Raw genomic sequence first — 12,201 nt, 5'->3', positions numbered from 1 at the left:
TAAAATAACACAGGACAAACTGAGGATGGCATGGGAAGAACTGTTTCACATCTGGTTAAAATAACACAGGACAAACTGATGATGGCATGGGAAGAACTGTTTCACATCTGGTTAAAATAACACAGGACAAACTGAGGATGGCATGGGAAGAACTGTTTCAAATCTGGTAAAATAACACAGGACAAACTGAGGATGGCATAGGAAGAACTGTTTCAAATCTGGTAAAATAACACAGGACAAACTGAAGATGGCATGGGAAGAACTGTTTCAAATCTGGTAAAATAAAACAGGACAAACTGAGGATGGCATGGGAAGAAGTGTTGCATATCTGGTAAAATAACACAGGAAAAACTGAATATATCACAGGAAGAAGTAAAGATAATGTGGGAAAATTCACACACACACACACACAATCATGAACACAGATTTTCTAGATAAATGTTGTTAAACAAATAAAAACATTAATAGTAATAATAAAAAATTCCATAAAAACGTCAGCTTATATAAAAATCTCATCATAGCTGCAGAGAACAGTAAAAATCACTTTAAGAGTTAATGGCACTTGGGTAGATGCTAAATAAAAGAGTTAATGTTTCTACCACCTCATAAATATTAATACCTTGACATGAATGTAGGTTTAATAAAACATGCAATATTTTTGTACAAATATCCATGCAGTGTACAAGTGATCTACACTAAAATATAGCTACAAAGAGCAGAGTTGGAAAAATCTATGCTGGTTAAAAGCTAACTTGTTTAAATACAGTAAAGTTAAATATAATATGCACATTAATTGAAAAAAATATTCAAATGTCAGTAAAATTACAACCTAATAAATAAGACATGATTTTTGAAGTCAACCTGCTGATTATAATATCATTAGTTTCAGGTTTAAAAAAGATAAAACAACACAATGATATAATCAACCTCTAACAATAGAACACAACATACAAGATATGAAGAAACTCTTCAAGTATTGTTAAAATTAACTCAACGCCAATGAAATACAAACCACGTGACTGATGAAAAAGGTACATACTTTAGAAATATAAAATCAACATAAGCAACATGGTACTTATGAGTTGTTAAATCACACACCTTCAGAACATTTTAAGATATACCATTTAAAATATTAGCTACTTTTAATTTACTGTTTCAGCAACACTAACTTGTATTTTAATAATTTTAGTATTTGAAAATCATAAAACAAAGTTAAATGGTTACCATAATCACATCTGCTCAATAATATAATACTGAAATTAGGCTAACAGACACTAGCACAAAATTTAACTTTCAAAGAAGAAAAATATTCAAATTAACAAGCACGTCCGAAGCACAACATAACAAACACAGTTGATATCACTACAGTAATATTCTACATGTCCAGTTGAGATTATTTACTTTAGGTTTTCACCTTTATTTAAATACATCAATCAGTATAAGATACTTGAAGATTGGTCAACCTCAAAATAATACTCAACACTTCCATCTTAATATGCTGCCATTTTTAAACCCTTATAAAATTCTTTATAAAACACTCATACCAAAGAAAGGTGAATTTAAAATACTACATATAATATCTTGTCTCTCTTAAAATGCTATATCAAATTTTCCATACAGGTCCATTTTAGTATCACAAGAATTGATACTATGGTTAACAATTTTATATACAAAAACAGTCATGGGATAAAAATAAATGTTTCAGGAAAACCTTAAGAAGTACAGTAACTGATACCAAAAACTTGTTATAATAATAATATCTGTCAATGTTAGTTAATAGAAAAATATTCAGATCAAACAACTCACAACTGTTATATTCCACCCGAAGTTAATTACTTGTTAATTAGAGGAAGAACCTTGTGGTAGTCAGACAACACAACTGTTACATTCCACCTGACAGTTAACTACTACTTAATTAAAGGAAGAACCTTGTGACAGTCAGACAACACAACTGTTACATTCCACCTGACAGTTAATTACTTGTTTATTAAAGCAATATTCACAAAACATTAACTGAGCTACAGAGGTAAAATTTTGTGGCAGTAAAGTAGTAGAAAGCACTGGCTTGTCCTCTCACTGTTTTCCACCATAAGTAGGGTTCTTGAAAGTTGTTGTTGCTTGTTTATAAATAGGATTTTCTCCCTACAAGTAAAGAACAAAGTTTATATCACACAAGATGTTCATGAACCATGCAATAAATTAACAGACTTTTGTTTACTTTCAAAGGAAACAAAATAAAACCCACTTTTTGTTTGGCAGTACAACTCCACCCACCTTCTGTCCAGTTATACAACTCTACCTAATAACACAACTCCATCAAACTTCTGTCCAGTTATACAACTCTACCTAATAACACAACTCCATCAAACTTCTGTCCAGTTATACAACTCTACCTAATAATACAATTCCATCCACCTATCTTCTGGCCAGTAATAAAACTTCACCTAATAGTACAACTCCACCCACCTTCTGTCCAATAATACAACTCCACCTAATAGTTCAACTTCACCCATCCACCTTCTGTCCAATAATACAACTTCACCTAATAGTACAACTCCACCCACCTTCTGTCCAATAATACAACTCTACCTAATAATACAACTCCATCCACCTATCTTCTGGCCAGTAATACAACTCCACCTAATGGTTCAGCTCCACCCACCTTCTGTCCAATAATACAGCTCCACCTAATGGTTCAACTTCTCACCCATCCACCTTCTGTCCAATAATACAACTCCACCTAATGGTTCAACTTCACCCACCCACCTTCTGTCCAATAATACAACTCCACCTAATAGTTCAACTTCACTCATCCACCTTCTGTCCAATAATACAACTCCACCTAATAGTTCAACTTCACCCACCCACCTTCTGTCCAATAATACAACTCCACCTAATAGTTCAACTTCACCCACCCACCTTCTGTCCAATAATACAATTCCACTTAATAGTAGAACTCCAGGCCCGGCATGGCCAGGAGGGTTAAGGCATGCGACTCGTAATCTGAGGGTGCGGGTTTGCATCCCCATGGCATCAAACATGCTCGCCTTTACAGTCATGGGGGCATTATAATGTGACAGTCAATCTCACTATTTATTGGTAAAAGAGTAGCCCAAGAGTTGGCAGTGGGTGGTGATAACTAGCTGCCTTCCCTCTAGTCTTACGCTACTAAATTAGGGATGGCTAGAGCAGATAGCCCTCGAGTAGCTTTGCGAGAAACTCAAAAAAGAAACAAGTACAACTCCACCCACCCACCTTGTGTCCAGTAATACAACTTCACCTAATAGTGCAAGTCCACCCACCCACCTTCTGTCCAGTAATACAACTTCACCTAATAGTACAAGTCCACTCACCCACCTTCTGTCCAGTAATACAACTACCTTCTTTTAAACCCTACCTTTCCACATACTTTCTAAGATCTTTATACAGTACTAGTGTATAAAGTAAATTTAAACAACACTTAAAAAACAAAGTAATAAAGTATGTCATGTCAGGTTCTAGTCAACTGCCAAGGTTTAGACATCTGACAGTTTTAAACATTTCAAATACAGTTATTTTATGGACTGTAGTGGCATTATAATACAATATAACTGTATCACTGTGAGGCCTGTTACTTACAGTATCCCACTTTGCCATCTGTCTTTCCTTCTCAAACTTGGCAAATTCTCTGCGGTCATGAATAGTAGTGAGAAGTTTCCAGATGAGTAGAAGTGCTAGTCCCACCAAGACAATCCCACCAATAACACCAAGCACAATTGCCAAAATGTTAATTGGTTCTGGACAGTCTGTAGATTGAATTCAAGCGAGAAGCGAGTCACACAAAACATGTAATTCCATAATACAAAATAATATAGTTCTTTAATAAAGATGCAAAATTCCAGCACTCCAAACTCGAGAACACAATGAAGTCTTAGGTTGTAGTTACAACTATAACAATTCTAAACAGACAGCTCAAAGCAACTCATCCTATTAAAAATTAGAGAGAAGAAACCAACTGCAGCTGGTCGGATATTATACAAAATTTAAGGAACGTTATAATCTGTCATTACTACACAAACTTTTCATAAAGTTTATTTTCTAGTTTTGTAAAAATATAGATAAAGTAAGAAGAATATAGAATATATATTTACAAAGATTTCTTTATATTACACAGTTAATTTTTTAAATGACAGAGGTTTGTTTCTTTTATACATAGAGGTTGGTTTGATCAAACTGTTCTTTCACTTAGAAAAATATACGTTAGTTTATTCACAGACAATTTTTACCTTTTGTCCTCTGTGCCCAAACATAAGGCTTGTTGTTCTTGTCGAGTTTGTAAACAAACTTGAACTTACAGTCGTCATCATCACGGAAGACACACATTCTCTGCTCTGGTTCTTTCACTACAGAATGATGACAGTCAACATTTTCACTAGTAAATTATGACAGTCAATAAATGTACTACTGGCTGCAGTAGTATCTAAATAGTGTTTAATAATTATGGATACACAAAACTACAAGTGTCACGTATTACCACAAACAATACTAACCTTCAGCCTCGCTAACTTCTTCAGGAATAAAAGAACAATTGTGACATTCCTCAACGGTCAAAGGGCCAGATTCAAACATCTTACATTGAACACACTCTTTTAGGTCTTCACAGAGTCCAGGACAGGTCTGAAATGTTAGACAGCAGAACAAACTTCTCTCTCACTCTTGTCAGAGTAAAACACAGTATCAAAACCTAGTCTATTACATTCAACATATTTTAACACAAAGAACACTTAAATGTCTAAAGTTTACTCACGGGGCACTCCTCGCAGTAGCGTCCAGTGTATCTTTGATCTTCTGATTCGTAACATTCACAAACACCGCACTTGCATTCACCATGGCCACTACAGATGTCCTGCAGTAAAATTCGTTTTTATCAATAAACTACATTGAGTGCTTTGTTGTTTTCAACAGAAAAATTTACATTATAATTTATGTTAGTACATCAGAAAATTTGACAACCTAACTTCAAACTTACAACACTACACTTCAAACCACTTACATCACGATACAGTAGTGTGCTGACTGTCAGTCAGTCAGTAGAATCTAAAATGGCATCACTTCACTAAAATATGTGTATGCCACAATATATGAAAAGAATTATACACTACGTAGAATACAACATTGAACGAGAAAATACAAAAATAGAAATATTTGTTAATCTTAAAAATTAGTTTTATTTATTTTTCAAACAAAACAGTTACTAGGATATGATTACCACAGAACAGATACTGGGATATGATTACCACTATTAACTTACAGGGCAACCAAATAAAGATGTTTCATTATGTAAACCTGTTGAAAACAAACCAATTACATTCATGGTAAAAACAAACAAATGTATACATGTCAATAATCAGATTAAATCAAACTCTGGACCAAGTTTAGAAAACTTAAATTGTTTATTAATTAAGACTTTTATTTATTAAAAGCATAAACAAAATTAGTTCAGAGAGTTCCCAAAAAATAATAAAAAATTTAACATTAACAATGTGGCCATAGTTGATCATGCCGTTTCGAACAGTTTCACTAAAAAACTCTGAAACATGAATTAACTCAGAACAAACTTTATCAAGATAAAAACAAAGATATGAAAATGTCTTGAGTTGATTAAATACTCCACTTTTCTATAAATTCATGAATGGCAACGTTCTGCCATAAAAAATCACTTCTCCATCACTCACTCTATTCTGTTCCTATCACAATTTAGGTCACATGTAGTCCATATGAGAATCAGTTGGACCAATAATAATAGCTGTTACATTTCAAACTAGTACCACTTCACTCTCTTGTCACAACCATGTAAAAGTGGGAACGTAATCACCACGTGTCAACAATCTTCTTCGTAGCACCAAGATGACAGTACAAGTTACAGCTTGTGTCACTTCTCTTACCGCTACATATTACACTGATTCATACTGCACACAGAGTCAAGCCCTTTGTTAAATATATACACTTCTACGTGTCAATATTTTAACACAATTAGTTCTCTGATGAAAACTCTATTAGTTCTATAAAACTCTGAATAAAATATTGTAAACAGAGAATTGATGAGTGAAGAGTTGTAGACACTACTTAAATTTAAAAATATTATACATGTACCAGAAACTGGTCTTACAGTAACAGTTACTGTTTACAGTTTAACACCTAACCTGACAAATAGGAAATCCTTCTGCTTATCTAACAGTAACAGTTACTGTTTACAGTTTAACACCTAACCTGACAAATAGGATATCCTTCTGCTTATCTAACAGTAACAGTTACTATTTACAGTTTAACACCTAACCTGACAAATAGGATATCCTTCTGCTTATCTAACAGTAACAGTTACTGTTTACAGTTTAACACCTAACCTGACAAATAGGATATCCTTCTGCTTATCTAACAGTAACAGTTACTGTTTACAGTTTAACACCTAACCTGACAAATAGGATATCCTTCTGCTTATCTAACAGTAACAGTTACTGTTTACAACTTAACAATCAATGTGACATAACGTGTATCCAGTTACGTGCTTCAAGGAAATGTGTCAAGCACACCAAAAGAATTTTATCACTGACTAGAACAGCGTTACTTTGTGCTAACTGTATTAATATAGGTTGTGTGTGTAACAAGTTTATTTATAATTGATGTGGCTATACTGTATTAATATAGGTTGTGTGTGTAACAAGTTTATTTATAATTGATGTGGCTATACTGTATTAATATAGGTTGTGTGTGTAACAAGTTTATTTATAATTGATGTGGCTATACTGTATTAATATAGGTTGTGTGTGTAACAAGTTTATTTATAATTGATGTTGCTATACTGTATTAACATAGGTTGTGTGTGTAACAAGTTTATTTATAATTGATGTGGCTATACTGTATTAACATAGGTTGTGTGTGTAACAAGTTTATTTATAATTGATGTGGCTATACTGTATTAACATAGGTTGTGTGTGTAACAAGTTTATTTATAATTGATGTGGCTATACTGTATTAACATAGGTTGTGTGTGTAACAAGTTTATTTATAATTGATATGGCTATATTGTATTAACATAGGTTGTGTGTGTAACAAGTTTATTTATAATTGATATGGCTATACTGTATTAACATAGGTTGTGTGTGTAACAAGTTTATTTATAATTGATATGGCTATACTGTATTAATATAGGTTGCATGTGTAACAAGTTTATTTATAATTGATATGGCTATTTAACAAAACGTACCTATAGAAATTTCACTTTTGTTAGTAAATGTTTTGATTCCTCATAAAATGTTATTGTACTGAAAAGTACATGTTCAATCATATTAGCAAAACCTACACACATAAACCACACTTACGTCGCTCTTCGGAGCGATGCAAGTTTCGTTGGTGTCTCTACATTCGCATGCGTTACCTTTCCAGCCAGGTTGACACTGACATTCTCCACACTCACACTTCCCATGTTCAGGTCCTGCAATAACAGTGAAAGTCATGTATTTATCTAATCCTGAATACATCATACGTGAAGAAAATTATAAAGTGATTTACCAACAATATGTCTTTCTAATATATGACTGAATCATGTTCAATTTTTCATTCCTAGCTTTCAATCTTTATTATGGAGGTGGTATATATTTTATATTTTTAAATAACAGTAATACTGATTTAAATATCAGTACTAAGCTGTTCAATGTTCACATTATTTAATTAAACCATTCAGTTCCAAGTCTGTGTATGACGTTTAAAACAGTTCTACCACACTAGATAACAGTTTCAGTTCCAAGTCAGTGTACAGAGTTTAGAACTGTTCCACCACACAAGATAACAGTTTCAGTTCCAAGTCAGTGTACAGAGTTTAGAACTGTTCCACCACACAAGACAACAGTTTCAGTTCCAAGTCAGTATACAAAGTTTAGAACAGTTCCACCACACAAAATAACAGTTTCAGTTCCAAGTCAGTGTACAGAATTTAGAACAGTTCTACCACACAAGATAACAGTTTCAGTTCCAAGTCAGTGTACAGAGTTTAGAACAGTTCTACCACACAAGATAACAGTTTCAGTTCCAAGTCAGTATACAAAGTTTAGAACTGTTCCACCACACAAGATAACAGTTTCAGTTCCAAGTCAGTGCACGGAGTTTAGAACTGTTCCACCACACAAGATAACAGTTTCAGTTCCAAGTCAGTGTACAGAGTTTAGAACTGTTCCACCGCACAAGATAACAGTTTCAGTTCCAAGTCAGTGTACAGAGTTAAGAACTGTTCTTCCAACTCAGAGCTGGGAGTTAGAGAAACTTGTAGCAACTTGTGGATGATCAATTTGGGTGTACAAAAAGACACATTCTAGCATTAGTAATATGAATGAGAAGAAATCCATCTGGTACTTTTTGTGGTTTATAAAACATTTTAAAATATCAATATGGCCTCACTGTTTAGAAACTTTATGTCACTACTACAAAAATGTTTGATACCACTAAAATATAAATATATTTCACATCAGTACAATATAAAATATGATTCACACCTTGTGAGAAAGGGAAGCATGGCAAATGATGCATTAACACACAATATGTATGTTACCACTGTAGTACTATTTTTAACTTTAAATACAAGACATATTCTCACTTCCACACCAACTTCACCCTTTGATCATATTAAAACAAACCAGCAAAGGAATGGACAATTTTACCAACACAGAACATGATTTTAATACCAAAAGTTTGGCTGATATTAAAGACACGTGGTGAAACACATTTGATACGTTATGTATAAATCACACTTTACAAATGTATTATCTTGTCTTTCATATTTTTAAGAAAAAAGAACAACTACGTTATTCGTAACAGCTGTACCTTAAAATTGACAACTACGTTATTCGTAACAGATTTAACCTTTTCTCACTGGTTGTTGGTCATGATATTTTCTCGGTTGGAGTGAGAAACATGAACAGAGAAAGTCACTCACCACTACAGATATCCCCTTCGTGCCGATCACACGAAAAGTTATCACACTCACAGAACTTTCCCGTCACTTCTTCTTCTGGATTCTGTGAAACATTCACATGAATTATGACTACACATCTTCTTTAGCACATTCCATACAGAAAGTACAATATTCATTTTGAGAATCAGTTGAATTCAAAGCAAATGGTATATTTTTTTGCTACCTAGATTTTTACGCAATGTTTTACTATAAATTATCTGTTCTTTTGGCACTCATTCCACGACTTTTACAAATTTATGTTCAATGTGCAACATTGTATGTTACATTAACCTTTAACACTTTGATTCTAAAAATAACATGTTAACCTTATAACTAAGGGTCACTGGTCAAACGCCGTGTCATATAGCCTTTGTTTACTTACATTAAAAATTATATTCAACTATTATCTATAAATGTACATCAATAAATTTGGTATCAAATTGTAGATTATAATTAAAATTGTAGTAATAAAGATTTGATAAATTTAAATATTACAAAATAATAATCTAAATATCAAACGTTTGTGTGTCATGCAGCATTATAGAATAGGTTCAAATTAGATGTTTGTGATCTCAAAATACTAAGTCTGTAGTTTTGTACAAATTAGGAACTCAAACTACCAATACTGACAACATAGAATATAAAATAAGAACATCATATCTTGCTGAGATATGGTTTATGAACTGAATCAAACACAGTGAACCTATTAACCTCTTCTTTTTTTTTATTATGGAAACAGTCCCTTATATGGACTTACATTAATATGTGATGTGAATATCCAATCAACAGCTCATAATTTCCCCCAAATGGCTTTCTCAGCCATTTTAAAGTATTTGGAAGCCATTATTTCAAAGAGGTAGGTTGTGTCTCTAGTCTGCTTAAAATTTCATATCCTTTCTCAGACCTAAATACAGCTTAGTTAGTAAGTTTGTTAACTTATAGTGGAATTCTATGGTATCAATATAGTTGTGAATTTTTGTTATTTCAACTGTATATATGAAATTATTTTTCATCACAAAAATCTCAAACTTCCTTTGTATTCCCTGAGACCTCTTATTTAAAATCACCCTGTTATCTTTCTAGAATGACTTCAAGAAACTACACTTATTTATCCTACATTGCTCTAAACTTGTAACAGTATACACATGTAAATTTTGTTGTTTTATTTCCCTGTTGAACTACTGTTCTTACCATTACAGGTTTTAAATCACTCGGGTCAAGTGCAGCTCACTTTATGCTGTTGAATTACATTACCTACAAACTACTACAAGCAGTTCGCATACCCCGTGAAACATTTTTATTATATTATTATTTACTTTACTTAGTTTACATTTTACAGTATTAATTTTTATTTAATCAAATAATGTACCAAGCAATGTAGGTTAACAACATGCAAAAAGTAAAGAGATTCCCTTACCTGTCAGAGTTTTCCTATCTTTCTAACTATGTGATACAAATTCACTCGTGGGTACATTAGGTGACATTGACATTTAACTGTACAGAACAAAATGTTATGTCATTTGATAGATGAAAACTTTGAGTTTCTATTTGTTATATTTAATATAAAGTTAAGAGAGAACTACTAATGAATTACGAAAGAGAGAGTGTGACAGGTGGGTAACTAACAGATGTGTATACTTAATTTAAAAATCTGATATTCTGTGCACAAGAGCTTTGATGTGTTCATGAGTAATTCTCAAAATTTGTAACACATGTATACATTATGAAAAATAATAGTATAATTACTTTTGGGATTATGAGTTGGGTAGATTCAACCAAACTTGTAATGGACAAGTTAAAGACTTAATGCCAAATATTTTATAAAAATAAATATTTCTTTTACTAAAACAAAATGAACAAAAATGTCAACTTGCTTGTCTAGTGAAACATTCACAAACTCCACAATGACAAATTCCACGTCCAGAACAGGGTTTAGTGTCCTTGTCACTGGAAAACAGACGAAAGAAAAAAGTAAAACATACATGAAAACACATGAAACTTACATGTTTTGGTGTTAACTGTAATTATACACTTGTTATGACCTGTTTCACAAGTTGTGGTGTAAACTTTAATTATACACTTGTTATGACCTGTTTCACAAGTTGTGGTGTAAACTTTAATTATACACTTGTTATGACCTGTTTCACAAGTTGTGGTGTAAACTTTAATTATACACTTGTTATGACCTGTTTCACAAGTTGTGGTGTAAACTTTAATTATACACTTGTTATGACCTGTTTCACAAGTTGTGGTGTAAACTTTAATTATACACTTGTTATGACCTGTTTCACAAGTTGTGGTGTAAACTTCACTCTGATACACACATTAACACTGTTCATACTTAACCTATTGGTTATAAACAGTATAATATTACATGCAAGACAACTAATAGTAATATGCAAAACAGACGATGTTAGAAGTTGGTGTTTCAAGTGTGTTTGGTTTTCTAGTTTATGACTTTGTAACCAAATAAAATTGAAGTCTGTGAAAGTTGTGTGTAATAACATTAAACCCATACTTCGGAGATAGGTGGTACAATATTAGAGAGAAAGAAACACCAAGTGAATAAATGTCACAGTTCTCACACTAGGGAGAAACTGAGAATTCTAAACAATGAAATTACAAATTTAAAACTTATGGTCATTAGGTTTTGATATTTGGAATATAATAAACAAATATTTAGTAAAACATAAGTCATAATGAAATGCCTTATTAGTAATAAGAACTTTTCCTGCACCCTAAAGTTACTGATCTTTAATACAACTCACTACTGATGGTGTTACCAGAGTGATTCATACAAACTGTATCCTTCAAATTTGTTATAAAACTTACTGTAAAAACTAACATAAGTAAGGTTAGGGTGTTTTCCAGATAAAGTAAACAGGGAACCTCTGCTGTAATCTTCATTAATATATCATTATTCTTGATCAAGGAGACACAGTTCTAAAACCTGTCTTTAAAGAGTCAGCTGCTGATAAGAGATCATGACACACATTATAAATTATTAAAAAACAACTTCAGTACTAACAAAATACACTTTGCTTCATCTGCAGTGAGATCAGAGTCCTTGGAATCGCATTCACACTTGTTTCCGGTACGTCCTTCGTAACACTTACACATCCCACATTTGTATGTTCCGTTACCATAAGTACACTTGTCACTGCTCTTCTCCTGGAAAATAACAAATATAACGTCAGCATAGCCATGAAAAATAGTTA

The 12,201-nt window shown here is 32.7% G+C and overlaps 1 protein-coding gene across 1 annotated transcript in view; it reads right to left on the bottom strand.

Moving 5' to 3' along the window:
* Window positions 1-608: 608 nt before the first annotated feature.
* Window positions 609-12,201, bottom strand: part of LOC143235790 (integrin beta-PS-like) — a 34,192-nt gene continuing 22,599 nt past the window's right edge. The window contains 9 exon segments of the mRNA XM_076473991.1: window positions 609-2,142; window positions 3,619-3,785; window positions 4,266-4,382; window positions 4,530-4,656; window positions 4,787-4,885; window positions 7,359-7,471; window positions 8,966-9,047; window positions 10,858-10,930; window positions 12,012-12,154. Of these exon segments, the coding sequence (XP_076330106.1) occupies window positions 2,074-2,142; window positions 3,619-3,785; window positions 4,266-4,382; window positions 4,530-4,656; window positions 4,787-4,885; window positions 7,359-7,471; window positions 8,966-9,047; window positions 10,858-10,930; window positions 12,012-12,154 (990 nt within the window). The 3' untranslated portion in view covers window positions 609-2,073.

The sequence above is a fragment of the Tachypleus tridentatus genome, chromosome 12 (genome assembly GCF_004210375.1).
Source record: "Tachypleus tridentatus isolate NWPU-2018 chromosome 12, ASM421037v1, whole genome shotgun sequence".
Classification (NCBI taxonomy): Eukaryota; Metazoa; Arthropoda; class Merostomata; order Xiphosura; family Limulidae; genus Tachypleus; species Tachypleus tridentatus.
The sequence above is the reverse complement of the archived record's forward strand: the minus strand, read 5'-3'. Positions and strand labels throughout refer to the sequence as shown.